The following is a 14,753-nucleotide window of genomic DNA, read 5'->3' on the forward strand; positions in this document are numbered from 1 at the left end:
TACAGTATTCTCACTAACGCCAGGCAGGGAGAAAACTAACCACTCATGGCATGTTGAATCCCAGAGGGCCAAAGAAACAAATGTGCTCCTGGAGTATGTGCAGAGAGAAGAGTGAAAGAAGGAGAAGAGAGAGCATGGTGAACCAGTCCCAAGTCCAGATGATGAGGTGATCCTCATACAGAGCCCTTGAATCCCCCTCCCTCACTTTCTTTGATTCCCTCCCAAAAAAAGAGACAATACAATCAACTTTCCTCTCTTTTTGCCCTTCCATATGCATGTAAGTGTTTGTACACACAAATACACACACTTCTACCTCACGGCAAGTCTCTCCCCTGCAACAGGATTGGTTTAACATTAAGACAGCGCCTTCCACTGCATGATACTTGTTACTGCAAGTGTCTATGCTTGATTCTGGTTGGCCTGATTTAGTATGTGCTTGCATCAATACCTAAATGATTTATGCATACCTGCTTTTTCTATTGTGTTCTATTTCACGATTTGTATGTGAGCATGTCATCTCTTATGGGTTGTTTTAAAAATGTTTGCGTTTGCTGTCCCAGCACAGGCTGATTCCTGCTTTATTTTAAACAAGCTTGCCTAAACCTCCCTCCCTCCCTCTCTCGTCTTCTTTCCCTACATTTTGTCTTTCCCTACGTTTTAGTTCCCCGTAATGGGTGCTTTCCACAGTTATCTAGAGGAGTCCCCTCCCCCTCCCACCCACCCACCCACATGGACACACATAGGGTGTGGGGTCTGTCCGTCAGGTGGAGCGGCCAATCACGTCCCTCTCCCCCACAATCAGGGCAGTGCAATACACAGATGGATGAGTTTCCCCCGGTAACCCTCCTAAAGGTTAAATCTGAAAGAGGAAACAGGTCAGGTCTTAGCAAATGAGTGCAAACAGATGGCAGGCAGATTGAAGAATTCTCAATAAGTAAGGCAAGACTGGAATGTAATTCAAATGTGTATGATACCCCACATTAAGCTCAATTGCATGACCACTTCATATACCAATCAAATATGAAGAAAAGTGGAACAGAGCTACTTCACATGACTAAGGCACTGAGAAACTCTGAATGAAAAATGCACAAAGCTGACCTGACACAAGCTTCCCGTGCCGGCGGGGTGAGAGAGCATCTAGACGCCGTAACAGGCAGCCAGCCTCTCCTTCAGGATGGGGGGGAACTGTTCGGAAAACTGTTGCCAGTTTTCCTCTCCCACCTGTTCCTTGAAGCTGTGTAGGATCTACACACACAGACAAAACAATTGGTGTAAATAAACCACTGTGTACACACTAATAAGCTAATGACGTCATTCATCATGTATTTACAGTGTTTCTCCAGCATCCTCTATTTTGAGAGCACACATTCAATCCCTGCCAGCCATAAAATACAGGCTTTTCACAGAATCAGGTCTTTATTCAGGTGTATTGTTGATGTTCTGCCTACGGGCCAGCTGACTGCATGGCTACATGGCCACTGTCATGTGGTGGTACCTTATAGAACATGTGCCGTCATGTGGTACCTTATAAAACATGTACCGTAGGTGGTACCTTATAGAACATGTCCCGTAGGTGGAACCTTACAGAACATGTCCCGGAGGTGGAACCTTACAGAACATGTCCAGTCATGTGGTACCTTATAGAACATGTCCCGTAGGTGGTACCTTATAGAACATGTCCCGCCATGTAGTACCTTATAGAACATGTCCCGCCATGTGGTACCTTATAGAACATGTCCTGCCATGTGGTACCTTATAGAACATGTCCCGCCATGTGGTACCTTATAGAACATGTCCTGCCATGTGGTACCTTATAGAACATGTCCCGTAGGTCTTCTTTAGGGTTCACCCAGGAGGCCACAGCATCACAGAAGAAAATAAAATCCTGCAAATCAACAGTGCTGTCGTTAACCCTAGTTGCCATAAAAGACAGGGTTCATTGAGTTCATTGTCAGTTTCGTTAGCAAACATTACAAATGGGAAACTTTCCAACACTTGCAGCACCCACCCACCCTGCCAGTCAGTCCTCTTACCTGCACCACCCCTCCAGGGTTCACACCAATCATAACACAGATTCCCCGGAAGGCGGAGTCCTTCTCCTCATTGTCACGGATGTTACGTAATGATGTGCACCTACGGAAACACACAGAAGCCATGCTAACTTAATAAAGAATATTAATGAAATAATGAATGGCGTGTATGGGGCGTCAGTGTGTGAGTGTGAGTGTGAGTGTGAGTGTGTGAGTGTGAGTGTGTGAGTGTGAGTGTGTGTGTGAGTGTGTGTGTGAGTGTGTGTGTGTGAGTGTGAGTGTGAGTGTGAGAGTGTGTGTGTGTGTGTGAGAGAGAGAGAGTTAGCTTATAAGTATAAGTATATATACTCTTTTGATCCCGTGAGGGAAATTTGGTCTCTACATTTATCCCAATCCGTATACATACTCAGCATACAGTGAGCACACAGTGAACACACAGTGAGCTGAAGAACACTAATCCCGGGGCAGTGAGCTGCCTGCAACAACAGCGGCGCTCGGGGAGCAGTGAGGGGTTAGGTGTCTTGCTCAAGGGCACTTCAGCCGTGCCTACTGGTCGGGGTTCGAACCGGCAACCCTCCGGTTACAAGTCCGAAGCGCTAACCAGTAGGCCACGGCTGCCCATGATATGCTTATATGCTTATGATGTCTGAGAGATCCTCACCAGGGCCGGATGAACTGCTGCAGCATGGGAGCGACTTCCTGTGGGCAGACGTAGCCCAGGCGGCCGATGGTGATGGCTGTGGAGAGACACAGGGGTCAGACGCCAGTGGGGACACACCTGGATATGTTCACACAGAGTCAACAGAGCGGACGGCCATACCAGTGTTCTCCAGGAGGGTCTTGGGAGTATTGGGTCTATTGATAATCTCCACAAGAGGGTTGAGAACCAGAGGCACATAAGGCTGCATCTCCACACCTGACACACACACACACACACACACACAACAAAAATCAGCATTCCCATGAAGTCAACATCAAACATTGTTGTATGTATTAACATGGTGCTCAATTCTTATTCTGATCCTAAAGATGAATGTTTTCCCACAGCCCGGGAGTGATGCAGTGGCCTTCATGGGGCACTCTGACTCACCCATCTGCATGCAGATCTCTCCGATGGCCCAGGTGGCGTTGTTGCACACAGAGATGAACTCAGGATTCAGATTAGTCCCAAGTATGGGCATAAACTCAGCTGGGGGATCAACACGCACACACGCACACGCACGCGCACGCACACGCACACGCACACGCACACGCACACGCACACAACTTAATGAGGGGAGAGAACCTATTCAAGGGTGCTAAAGGGAGTTCTCTGTGTATGGGGGATACATACCAATGCAGGGCTTGACATGAGGGAAGCAGGCCTTGGTCAGATCACCCAGCAAAGCAAAGGAGCTCTGCCTGACCTCCGGCATGGTGTCCTGTGTGCGCACCACAACACCAAAAATGGAATATTGCTTGCAGAATAGTAACACATGATGATTCACACACCATGTTAGTGGACAGTCCTCATAAAGACATACGCCTACCTGCATGCACTGGAAGAGCAGGGTCATGATGTTGCTGCGGGCAACGAGCTGGTCCACGTGTCCACCCAAGCCCTCGGCCAGGCCACTGAGCAGGTCCAGAGCCACGATCATGAAGTCCTTATCCGGGGCCTCATACTGGTCAGGCTGCTGACTGTACATCTGAGGGCAGAACCGAACGAGGGTCAGTTGACCGGACTGATGAACAGCAGTATCCCAACAGCAGATCCAACATAAGTGCATGTAATGACCCATCCTAAGCGCTGAGGAGTGTTTATCGATGCCACATGTCTGTGTGTGCACTCACCATGGCCTGGGCCAGAGTCTTCTGCACGAGGGTGACGCAGCGCTGGTACACAGGCTCACAGTAGGGCAGGAAGCCACTCTGCAGCGCTGTCGCCACAGACGACAGACACTAGAGGGCAGCAGAGACACAGGTGTCAGATGGGCAGAGAACATAACATCTTAGCATTTTTCTCCATTGCTAGGCCTGTATGTTAATAGTTATGAAAATATGTCAGAGTGGGCAAAGGTGTTTAATATCAAACTGATAAAAACTCATCAAAGCAACTAAAAAGCCCCAGCCACCAATGCCAATGTGCATGTCACCTCGAGCAGGGGGAAGAGATCCTTATCTTCATCCTTCAGCTCATTCCACTTCTGAATGAGGGGGGGCATCAGCTTCTGGATGTACTCCTGCAAGCAGAGAGAGAGAGACGGAGTTACGTACATGAACATTTCATATCACATCACATCACATCACATCACATCACATCACATCACATCTCATCACATCTCACATCACATCTCACATCACATATCACATCACATCTCACATCACATCTCACATCACATCTCACATCACATCTCACATCACATCTCACATCACATCACATCTCACATCACATCTCACATCACATGTCTGCTTTACTGGAGCTGAACTAGCATTAAGATCTAACCCAAATGAGTTCATTAGTGATTGTGGGGCAAGCCGTCACACCTGTTGTGTTGACTATTCAAAATCGCTGGTAGGTTTTCTCCACAGAACTGGAGGCGTAACACGTAGGGTGAATCACTAGGTCAGCATCCATTTGCTTTAGTTTATTACCAGGCGGTGCAGCTTTTGAAAATCTCTTCTATATACAGTGTGTGTGGAGAGAGAAGGCCCGTGCAGAACGGGAGGAGAGCAGCCAGTAGAGTTTGGGGAGGAAAAGGAGGGCAACAGCGCATCACATTAATCATCAGCACATTACTACACGTGCAGAACTCATCAGAGACCAGTGCCTGGCCTGCGTGGAACTATTTCCAAACCGCTCACCAAAGAGTTCAAAACAGGGGCGGATCGGCAACAAAAAGCAGCGCAGGAAATTCCTGTCAAGCGGCCTCAATATAAGACGCCACATTTGAGTCTAGGCTAGGCTCCCCACGTCTGACATCATACCATGTGATCATATCATGTGATAATATCTGCATATTTCATTAGCCATTAGATCATTGAAAAATAGTGCCAAAAATAGTGCCATCTTGCAATAGTGCATTTCTCTGACTAGAGGAAGCACAACTGGAAGAATCTTTTTCATATTTGTCATATGTGAAGAGCTTGTCTTTGTAGTGCTCCTTTTCCAGGGCACTTCTAATGCAGTTGGAACGTCTTGTTGCTATCACGTGTCACATGTACACCAGCCATGCCGCTGCCTGTGTATAGAATAATGTCCATCTGAGCATGAACACCAGCCTTCAAAAGGCCGCGGTCGCCCAGGAAACTCCCCAACCGCCCCAGCGGCCAGTCCACTCCTGCTTCAATGTGTGAGATGCAGCAAATGGCGCATGTAGACCCATGCTGTATGTAGGCTATGTCAGATTTATGATTTGCCACAAAATGAATGGCGTGTTCTTATCCGCTTAATAGAGCAATATGACACGAAGCTAGTGGCCACAAAAACACATGGGCACTTCCATATTCTATTGAGAGTGAGCGGGTTTGTGAGGCACTACCATATTCTATTGAGAGTGAGCGGGTTTGTGAGGCACTACCATATTGTATTGAGAGTGAGCGGGTTTGTGAGGCACTACCATATTCTATTGAGAGTGAGCGGGTTTCCATATTCTATTGAGAGTGGCGGGTTTGTGAGGCACTACCATATTCTATTGAGAGTGGCGGGTTTGTGAGGCACTACCATATTCTATTGAGAGTGGCGGGTTTGTGAGGCACTACCATATTCTATTGAGAGTGGCGGGTTTGTGAGGCACTACCATATTCTATTGAGAGTGAGCGGGTTTGTGAGGCACTACCATATTCTATTGAGAGTGGCGGGTTTGTGAGGCACTACCATATTCTATTGAGAGTGGCGGGTTTGTGAGGCACTACCATATTCTATTGAGAGTGGCGGGTTTGTGAGGCACTACCATATTCTATTGAGAGTGGCGGGTTTGTGAGGCACTACCATATTCTATTGAGAGTGAGCGGGTTTGTGAGGCACTACCATATTCTATTGAGAGTGAGCGGGTTTGTGAGGCACTACCATATTCTATTGAGAGTGGCGGGTTTGTGAGGCACTACCATATTCTATTGAGAGTGGCGGGTTTGTGAGGCACTACCATATTCTATTGAGAGTGGCGGGTTTGTGAGGCACTACCATATTGTATTGAGAGTGAGCGGGTTTGTGAGGCACTACCATATTCTATTGAGAGTGGCGGGTTTGTGAGGCACTACCATATTCTATTGAGAGTGGCGGGTTTGTGAGGCACTACCATATTCTATTGAGAGTGGCGGGTTTGTGAGGCACTACCATATTGTATTGAGAGTGAGCGGGTTTGTGAGGCACTACCATATTCTATTGAGAGTGAGCGGGTTTGTGAGGCACTACCATATTGTATTGAGAGTGAGCGGGTTTGTGAGGCACTACCATATTCTATTGAGAGTGAGCGGGTTTGTGAGGCACTACCATATTGTATTGAGAGTGAGCGGGTTTGTGAGGCACTACCATATTGTATTGAGAGTGAGCGGGTTTGTGAGGCACTACCATATTGTATTGAGAGTGAGCGGGTTTGTGAGGCACTACCATATTGTATTGAGAGTGAGCGGGTTTGTGAGGCACTACCATATTCTATTGAGAGTGAGCGGGTTTGTGAGGCACTACCATATTCTATTGAGAGTGAGCGGGTTTGTGAGGCACTACCATATTCTATTGAGAGTGAGCGGGTTTGTGAGGCACTACCATATTCTATTGAGAGTGAGCGGGTTTGTGAGGCACTACCATATTCTATTGAGAGTGAGCGGGTTTGTGAGGCACTACCATATTCTATTGAGAGTGAGCGGGTTTGTGAGGCACTACCATATTCTATTGAGAGTGAGCGGGTTTGTGAGGCACTACCATATTCTATTGAGAGTGAGCGGGTTTGTGAGGCACTACCATATTCTATTGAGAGTGAGCGGGTTTGTGAGGCACTACCATATTCTATTGAGAGTGAGCGGGTTTGTGAGGCACTACCATATTGTATTGAGAGTGAGCGGGTTTGTGAGGCACTACCATATTCTATTGAGAGTGGCGGGTTTGTGAGGCACTACCATATTGTATTGAGAGTGAGCGGGTTTGTGAGGCACTACCATATTGTATTGAGAGTGAGCGGTTTGTGAGGTACCACCATATTCTATTGAGGAGCGGGTTTGGTGAGGCACTACCATATTGTATTGAGAGTGAGCTGGTTTGTGGAGGCACTACCATATATTCTATTGAGAGTGAGCGGGTTTAATGAGGCACTACCATATTCTATTGAGAGTGGCGGGTTTGTGAGGCACTACCATATTCTATTGAGAGTGAGCGGGTTTGTGAGGCACTACCATATTCTATTGAGAGTGAGCGGGTTTGTGAGGCACTACCATATTCTATTGAGAGTGAGCGGGTTTGTGAGGCACTACCATATTCTATTGAGAGTGAGCGGGTTTGTGAGGCACTACCATATTCTATTGAGAGTGAGCGGGTTTGTGAGGCACTACCATATTGTATTGAGAGTGAGCGGGTTTGTGAGGCACTACCATATTGTATTGAGAGTGAGCGGGTTTGTGAGGCACTACCATATTCTATTGAGAGTGAGCGGGTTTGTGAGGCACTACCATATTCTATTGAGAGTGAGCGGGTTTGTGAGGCACTACCATATTCTATTGAGAGTGAGCGGGTTTGTGAGGCACTACCATATTCTATTGAGAGTGAGCGGGTTTGTGAGGCACTACCATATTGTATTGAGAGTGAGCGGGTTTGTGAGGCACTACCATATTCTATTGAGAGTGAGCGGGTTTGTGAGGCACTACCATATTGTATTGAGAGTGAGCGGGTTTGTGAGGCACTACCATATTGTATTGAGAGTGAGCGGGTTTGTGAGGCACTACCATATTCTATTGAGAGTGAGCGGGTTTGTGAGGCACTACCATATTCTATTGAGAGTGAGCGGGTTTGTGAGGCACTACCATATTCTATTGAGAGTGAGCGGGTTTGTGAGGCACTACCATATTCTATTGAGAGTGAGCGGGTTTGTGAGGCACTACCATATTCTATTGAGAGTGGCGGGTTTGTGAGGCACTACCATATTCTATTGAGAGTGACTAACAGAGTACTATCCAAACTATACCAGCTTAGACAGACCAATGAGTTGTCACACTAGTGAGAATTTGGTATGACCGCTTTTTTAGCAAAGTTGATAAACATGGTCATGAGGAATACACTTGGGTCATTTACACAGAGGTTAACAAGGACCTGGCTAAATGGCTAAAGGATTTGCTCTGGATTTGCTCTGTGTCTCTGTTAAAGAATTGCCAGTGCGGAATGAAGAAATACATTTTCAGCTCCCAACCAGTTAGTTACTGGCCGGTAAGATCCTCACTGATGACAGGCCTGTCTCAGGAGGACTTACGCAGGTTCCAGTCAGACAGCTGGTCGTCGCATCAAGCCCCTCATCTGGCCGATGTCCTCGCCCTCCCTTCCCCCCTCCCCCTGGGTTGCAGGGTGATGGGGCGCCCAGAATTTTGTGAAATGTTTTTATGTCCTGCTCTGTCCTGCATACCGGGCCTCCTCTCCCTCCACACGCCTCCTTTCCAAAGCACACATCACACACATGGTCAGCAGGACGGAAAACACAGCAGGCAGAGAAGCCATGTTGCAAGGGAGTGTTAGGACCCAGAGAGAGGAGCTAAGGGAGAGCGGGCACCTCTGGTCTTCAGCTCACCTTCAGAAGGATGATGTCGATCTCAGAATACTTCATTCCATTCACCAGGATAGGAATGAGTCTGTCAAGACAGACACATCGCATTAACAAGTTATTTAAACTGACACTTTGGGATCCTCCAGAGAAAAAAAAAAGCTGTGTCGGACTTTAGACAATTGAATAGGTTCATTTGAAATTGTTAATATTGAGAACAAGTATATTTCATCTCAGACAATAACGTATTCAGCTCATAAAAATAATTGATCTTCTCTTTAGAGCACGACAGTCATCTGATCTGATTGGCTGTTAAAGCTGAATTCACAGAGGTAAATGTGAAACAAGAGATAGACAAGGTGGTTGAGGTGTGGTCTACTCACTGGACAAGATGGCCTGACAACGCCTCCTTACAGATGGGCTGTTCAGCGAGAGTGAGCCAGAACTCACACGCTTCCAGAGCCACGTTCTCATCAGGGTCCTGCGTGCGCTGCAGCATGTACTGAGAGGAAGAGGATAGCCACACAGGTCAGATGACCACAGGGGAACATTTACGACTGGCCAGCTCACACTGGCCAGCGGCAAGCAGCAGTGGCAAGCGTAACGCAACGCTCAGACCATAATAAGTTCTATCTCCTTCCTAAGTAACACAAACGGTTTGCCTAAACTGACAATTAAGTACGCTGGCGTTGCACTTTGAACCAAGTTCAACGCTCAGCTTGTTCAACGCTAGCGCTGTTACCGTTCCGCTGCCGAACCATAGAGAACAATAGGAAACCTGCCGCTTGCCGCTGGCCAATGTAATCCCCGCCTAAGGCAGGTAGATGTGGGACTCTCACCTGGATGATGCTGTGCATGTGGGGGATGAGCCTGTCGATGCGGACCTCAAGCAGCATCACCAGCGCCCGGCACACGTTCTTCCTCACCTCAGAGTCTTCATCACCAGCCAGCGCAAAAAGACTCTACAGACACAGAGAACGATTAGCCGCCGAGACGGGCACTCAATCAGAAGCCAGGATGCTGCCGAGGGAGGGCGACAGCCCGAGAGCAGCCGTGAGACGGTGTTCTCACCTCGATGAAGGTGTCGATGTTGTCCATGAGAGCCTGGGCTCGGCTGATAATGAACTGATTAACACATGCGACGGCGTGAGATCTGAGGGGGGGAGAAGCACACAACTCATCATATCCATGTCCTGTGATGTACACAGTGTTCCTTACATTGGTTGTACAATGCAGAACAGTTGGCTTCTGCTCGTCATCAGCTCCATGCAGTGTTCTTGCACAAACCTGATCTTGGGGCTGTAGTGTTTAAAGAACTGCAAGAACTTTGGAATCATGATGTTGAGGGGCCGGTTGAGTGCATCACTGTCCAGCAGCTCAGAGGAGTCCTCACAGATCTTCTGCAGTGCACCGAAAGAGCCCTGCACCACATAGAGATAGTCAAAAACCAAACCACCGCGCCAGGTAGACAGCGATCACCTCACACACACACACACACACAGGAAAGAGAAGAAGCAGACTAGCAGAGCAGAAGTTATGAAGAGAGTTGAGGGCTGAGGGCTGACCTCACAGGTATTGTAGTCCTCAGAGTTGAGCAGGTTGCACAGCTGAGGCAGCAGCTCAGGCCATGTCTGCAGCTCCCCCTTGGAGGCGATGGTAGTGATCAGGATACCTACGAGATTCAAAACACTTATCAACACACAATTTCTCTCCTGTAACCAACTTAACAACAACAACTCAACAGAATGACTACAACTCAACAGAATGACTAAAATGTAATGAATTATGTGCAAGCATTAAAACATAACACAGCCGTTTCATCCACATTTACCAATAGTAGCTCGGATGAGTGGGGACGGATCACCAATGTTGTTCAGACACTCCCGCTTGATGAAATCTGCCACGGTAGGTGGAAAGTTCTGGTAGTGAGCCTTCACATTGTTCTTCAGGATAAGACCGCTGAGGGAACGAGTGGGCTCATCTGAACAGCAGGGAGAGTGGGAGTGAGTGAGTGAAGAAGCAACACTAATTTAACTGTCAAAGAGTACATATTTCTGCTGAGGTGACTTGTAAACAGAACACATTGAGACTTAAAGGGGTTACCTTCAGACTTCAGACTGGTAAGGACAAAGATCAGGTAATTGTTGAAGTCAGGATACTGGTTCAGCTGCTCAAGTTTCTGAGGACATGGTCAAGGAAGTCTGCTACAAACACTACAAACTGAACACTACACAGTGACACTCGCTTGGGACGCATTCAGATCACATCAGCGTGTACACTTGTTGCACTGTTAAAGGATACCTCTTGCACAGCCCTCTGTGTGGCTGTGTCTGGAGACTGAGAATCCTTCAGGAGCTGCAGCACCTGCTGCAATCCCTGTTCGTCTGGCTGCCACTCCATCCTGTGCACCAGCATGCACATGCACAAGAGGGGACATAGGAGCACACACACAGACCCACACACACAAAGCAAAGCACAAAAACGAAAGGGACGGATGAGTGAACTACACAAGGCCTCTACAAGAAATGAAAACTAATGAGATGCAACAGGCAAAACTATCAGGATGAATAAAACGACACACTAACTAATAACTACATTTGATAACGCTATCTGTGTATGGATGGGGGGGGGTATGATACTTTTGATGGATCTCAATCGTAACAGATTATAAGGCGTTGAGGTGACGTTGATTGCAAACTAACTTATGATTGAGAGGTCCTGGCACTCGTAAACCGCCGCGAAATGTCGTCAACTGAAATATTTGGGAAGGCTAACGTTATATTGCATCTCTGACTCCACATGTCGTCTCTGATCTCGCTAATCTGCAGTTCTGCAAATCCTGAGAGAGGATCGAAATTACCTAGTTAATTCGCAAGCATACTTGATATGTTGTGCACATAAGTAGGTTATTGGTAACACTGGCTAGTTAGCTAGCTTATTGTAGCTACCCGGCTATGTCTAAACCACTATCTAACGTTACACACTGCTTGCATGCAGGACTTGTATTCTATTCTACCTTACACAGAATGACAAACAGCGAATCAATGTGTACAACTGTATATGCAACTAATGTCACAGTGACTAGTTCGACGGAAATAAGACACGCACTAGGACGTAGATCAACCATCTAAGGTTAGGTAGTTTTCCAGCAGCTTTCTCATAAGCATGGACATCACGACACTCCCTGGCCTGACAAGGCCGACACGGCCCAGTTTTCGTTAGCTAACAACAATACACCCTGTCTGGTTATTATTGCCAAAAAGGATAAAAAGCAACGTCGAGTTAGTGACATAACTGTAAACATAAACGACAAGGACAAGAAGAAACATGAATGCATTTTGAATCATAGTCGTTTGCATGGCTGTCTATGTTTCAATCGTGACATCTTTCTCGCTTGGCTATTGCTAGCTGACTAGCGAGCTAGATAGCTAGCGCTAGTTGAGATGTTGAAAGTGCCGCCAAAGAGGCACTTACCTGATATCGCCGATTTGTCAAATCACTAAGATCTTTATCTTCGTACTAATGCGTTCCTCGTAAAATGTCTCCTGATTGTATAGATAATGTACTGATTTTCAGTGTTTCTGATCGCTTTGTCTTTGCTTGAAACCAGTGTTTATTTGTGACTTATTTAGTCACCGGTGGTTGTAGCTTCTATTCCGTAGGTATGACTGTGAGACAAGCAAGTGATCATCTATGGCCCTACCCGGCTTCCGTAAATCGCACCAATTCGAGATTGTCCAATAAATGATGGCTGTACTCTCACATGGGTAGCTTTGTGACAGGAGCTGTCAATAATGACCAGGAGATGGAGACAAAGTCCCCAAAATGGAACTTGTTGCTGGAGGGTAGGGTGTGACGAATTCTTTTGGCAGTAATATAAGAGACCGTTTTGGTTTTTTGGTTTTGTTTGTTTTTTTGTTTTCAATTAAACGCTTACAAATGATTATGTCAACATAAATTAAGTCTTTATTAATAAGTTAGAGACAAGTGTAATACAATACAGATTATTAGCATATTCATTGTAGAATTTCACAGAAGGTTCAGAGAAGTTGGTGACATTTCTGAGATAACACAGGCTTCTGATCTTGTAACAGTCTACAATACTTCATTGGGCTATTTTTGTGAGACAAAAGAAAAGGAAATGGTGAGAAAGGGCTGGAAGAATGTCATCAACAGAGTGAGCTGATCTCACTCTTGCTGCATCCCCATTTGCAACAAGCATTGGACAGCCCTACTACAACGTCCCGCCCTTTCCTATCTGAAGTGCGCAGAGCTTCCAGCACCTCTTCTGAGATGAGGGAGCGTGCCTGGCGATTGAACACCCCTCCATCCTCACTCTGGCCAGGCCAAGCCGGAGCCTCGGCCTCTAAGTGCTGTTTGTAAGCTCCAGTGGCTGGGTCAGAGATCCATCTGTCTGTGCTTTCAGTGTCATGAGAGGAGAGAGGCTCGTTTTCCAGCTCACCTGTTATTAAACAATTAGGGGGGGTGTAGAGTACAAGACAATAAGAGAGATATGAGAAAACGAGACAAAAAGCGAGATCCATCTCATTAATCTCATATATTAAATTAATCATATTAAGTTAAAAACTCATATTAAAACTCAAAACTCATATTAAAACTTATATTAAATAAGATCGTGTAGACATCAAGTTAAAAATGGGCTTTTTAGACAAAAAGGATACACACAATGTAATAGGTTACGCTGTGGATATCTTACCTGGCATGCCCAAAGATCGCTTCCAACGTGAGCCTCCACAGGTGAAGATGACTGCCCTGATGAACTCCCGACCACACAGTTTCACTCCGTAGATTGGGTGCCCCTCTGTGGCTTGGGAAGGGCCAACCAGTGCAATTAACAGACCAACAGCCAGAGCGGCAGCTTTCCACATGATGCTAGTAGAAGTGGACTTGAAAAACCTAAGAGAAAAAAGGGCAAAAGAAACTTAGTCTACATGTATCATGCAAAATCTGCTCCTCTTGAGATCTATGAGAGCAAGCTGAGGGCAGGCAGGAGGGATGCTGGGTCTTTCTTGGTACCTTGTTGATGTTCTGTTCTCTCAGGTAGGCAAAGATGTTATGATTTTCTTTGCAGCTCCTCAGTCCTTTTTATATAGAATTAGTATCATCAAGAGATGACCTATGCTAGCATCCACATCGGGATATAGTTTGTGGAGATAGAAAAGACCTTTACCATGGACAATGGCCAGGCTGAGGGATTTTGTAATTGGACATCATATCTGTGTGGAAGTGATGTCACAACCAGTGGTAACCTAATCAAATCATGAATGACCTTTCTTTCACCAAACCCACAACCCCTGTATGGTTCTACCTTGGCCTTGGTTTTCACACACTGTTGTCTAAATGTCAGTGAAACGCCACTGAGATTCAATGCATTGATACATCTATTAATTTCTTTGTCTTTGAGAGCCAAAAACAGTTCAGATGTCAAAATGTTAATTGTAGACGTCATTTCAAATGCTGTGAGAGGCTGCGTTCTGTTTAGTAACAATACCTGTCCACGTGGCTGACAAATATGGTGAGAGATGTCTAAATGTCAATGACCTTTGGGACATTTGATCTCTTTTATGTCTGTGGAAAACACTAATTCAAATTGGAGTCAGCACCTTAAATATGTAGTCCCTGATTTGGTTGCTGTACAAAATGTTGCTGCTCAACAGCCTATCAAATTACATCCTTCACTTCTGTGCTCCTGAAGTATTGACTGGGGGATTGTTTATGGCTCGGCTAGAGCTAGTGCTAATGTCTGTTACGGGACTGTGGACTGTGTTGTTTATATCTAAAGCACAGCTACAAGACCATGGGGCCAATTAGCTGATGTGACAAAATGTGTATGAGAGTAGAAATGTAGATTATACCTTTAAAGTCACAGTGTAGGGGAAAGAAGCTGTGTCACAGGGAGCAATACGACAAGATAAGAAACTTTTGTGGTGTGGATGGACCTGTCACCTTATTGAAAACAGCAACAGAATCTTGATTAGAGGGA

General features: G+C 46.2%; 2 protein-coding genes across 2 annotated transcripts; both read right to left on the bottom strand.

Annotated features, from left to right (window-relative positions):
* Positions 1 to 722: 722 nt before the first annotated feature.
* On the bottom strand, positions 723 to 12,424 carry LOC125298370 (transportin-2-like). Its single transcript, XM_048249071.1, has 21 exons — positions 12,224 to 12,424; positions 11,051 to 11,150; positions 10,853 to 10,928; positions 10,581 to 10,730; positions 10,315 to 10,421; positions 10,037 to 10,170; positions 9,821 to 9,902; positions 9,589 to 9,711; positions 9,133 to 9,251; positions 8,777 to 8,837; positions 4,166 to 4,252; positions 3,864 to 3,971; positions 3,560 to 3,718; positions 3,364 to 3,451; positions 3,121 to 3,219; positions 2,851 to 2,946; positions 2,692 to 2,767; positions 2,034 to 2,133; positions 1,811 to 1,885; positions 1,099 to 1,245; positions 723 to 859 (listed from the first exon to the last, which is right to left on the bottom strand). The coding sequence occupies exons 2-20, from the start codon at positions 11,147 to 11,149 to the stop codon at positions 1,138 to 1,140; spliced, it is 1,947 nt and encodes a 648-aa protein (XP_048105028.1). The 5' UTR covers position 11,150; positions 12,224 to 12,424; the 3' UTR covers positions 723 to 859; positions 1,099 to 1,137.
* Positions 12,425 to 12,692: 268 nt separating this feature from the next.
* On the bottom strand, positions 12,693 to 13,884 carry rln3b (relaxin 3b). The gene is made up of 3 exons (XM_048248601.1): positions 13,787 to 13,884; positions 13,467 to 13,666; positions 12,693 to 13,211 (listed from the first exon to the last, which is right to left on the bottom strand). The coding sequence occupies exons 2-3, from the start codon at positions 13,636 to 13,638 to the stop codon at positions 12,919 to 12,921; spliced, it is 465 nt and encodes a 154-aa protein (XP_048104558.1). The 5' UTR covers positions 13,639 to 13,666; positions 13,787 to 13,884; the 3' UTR covers positions 12,693 to 12,918.
* Between the last annotated feature and the right edge of the window lie 869 nt (positions 13,885 to 14,753).

Source organism: Alosa alosa, chromosome 7 (assembly GCF_017589495.1).
Source record: "Alosa alosa isolate M-15738 ecotype Scorff River chromosome 7, AALO_Geno_1.1, whole genome shotgun sequence".
In the NCBI taxonomy this organism is placed as follows: Eukaryota; Metazoa; Chordata; class Actinopteri; order Clupeiformes; family Clupeidae; genus Alosa; species Alosa alosa.

Excerpts from the sequence above, each read along its gene's own strand:
- LOC125298370 (XM_048249071.1), bottom strand. The coding sequence starts at position 11,149 with ATGGAGTGGCAGCCAGACGAACAGGGATTGCAGCAGGTGCTGCAGCTC. Across the intron at positions 8,838-9,132 it reads TTGTCAGGCCATCTTGTCCA|ACTCATTCCTATCCTGGTGA; the intron begins GTGAGTAGACCA and ends CTGTCTTGACAG. Across the intron at positions 3,719-3,863 it reads AGACTCTGGCCCAGGCCATG|ATGTACAGTCAGCAGCCTGA; the intron begins GTGAGTGCACAC and ends TTCTGCCCTCAG.
- rln3b (XM_048248601.1), bottom strand. The coding sequence starts at position 13,638 with ATGTGGAAAGCTGCCGCTCTGGCTGTTGGTCTGTTAATTGCACTGGTT. Across the intron at positions 13,212-13,466 it reads GCGATCTTTGGGCATGCCAG|GTGAGCTGGAAAACGAGCCT; the intron begins GTAAGATATCCA and ends GTTTAATAACAG.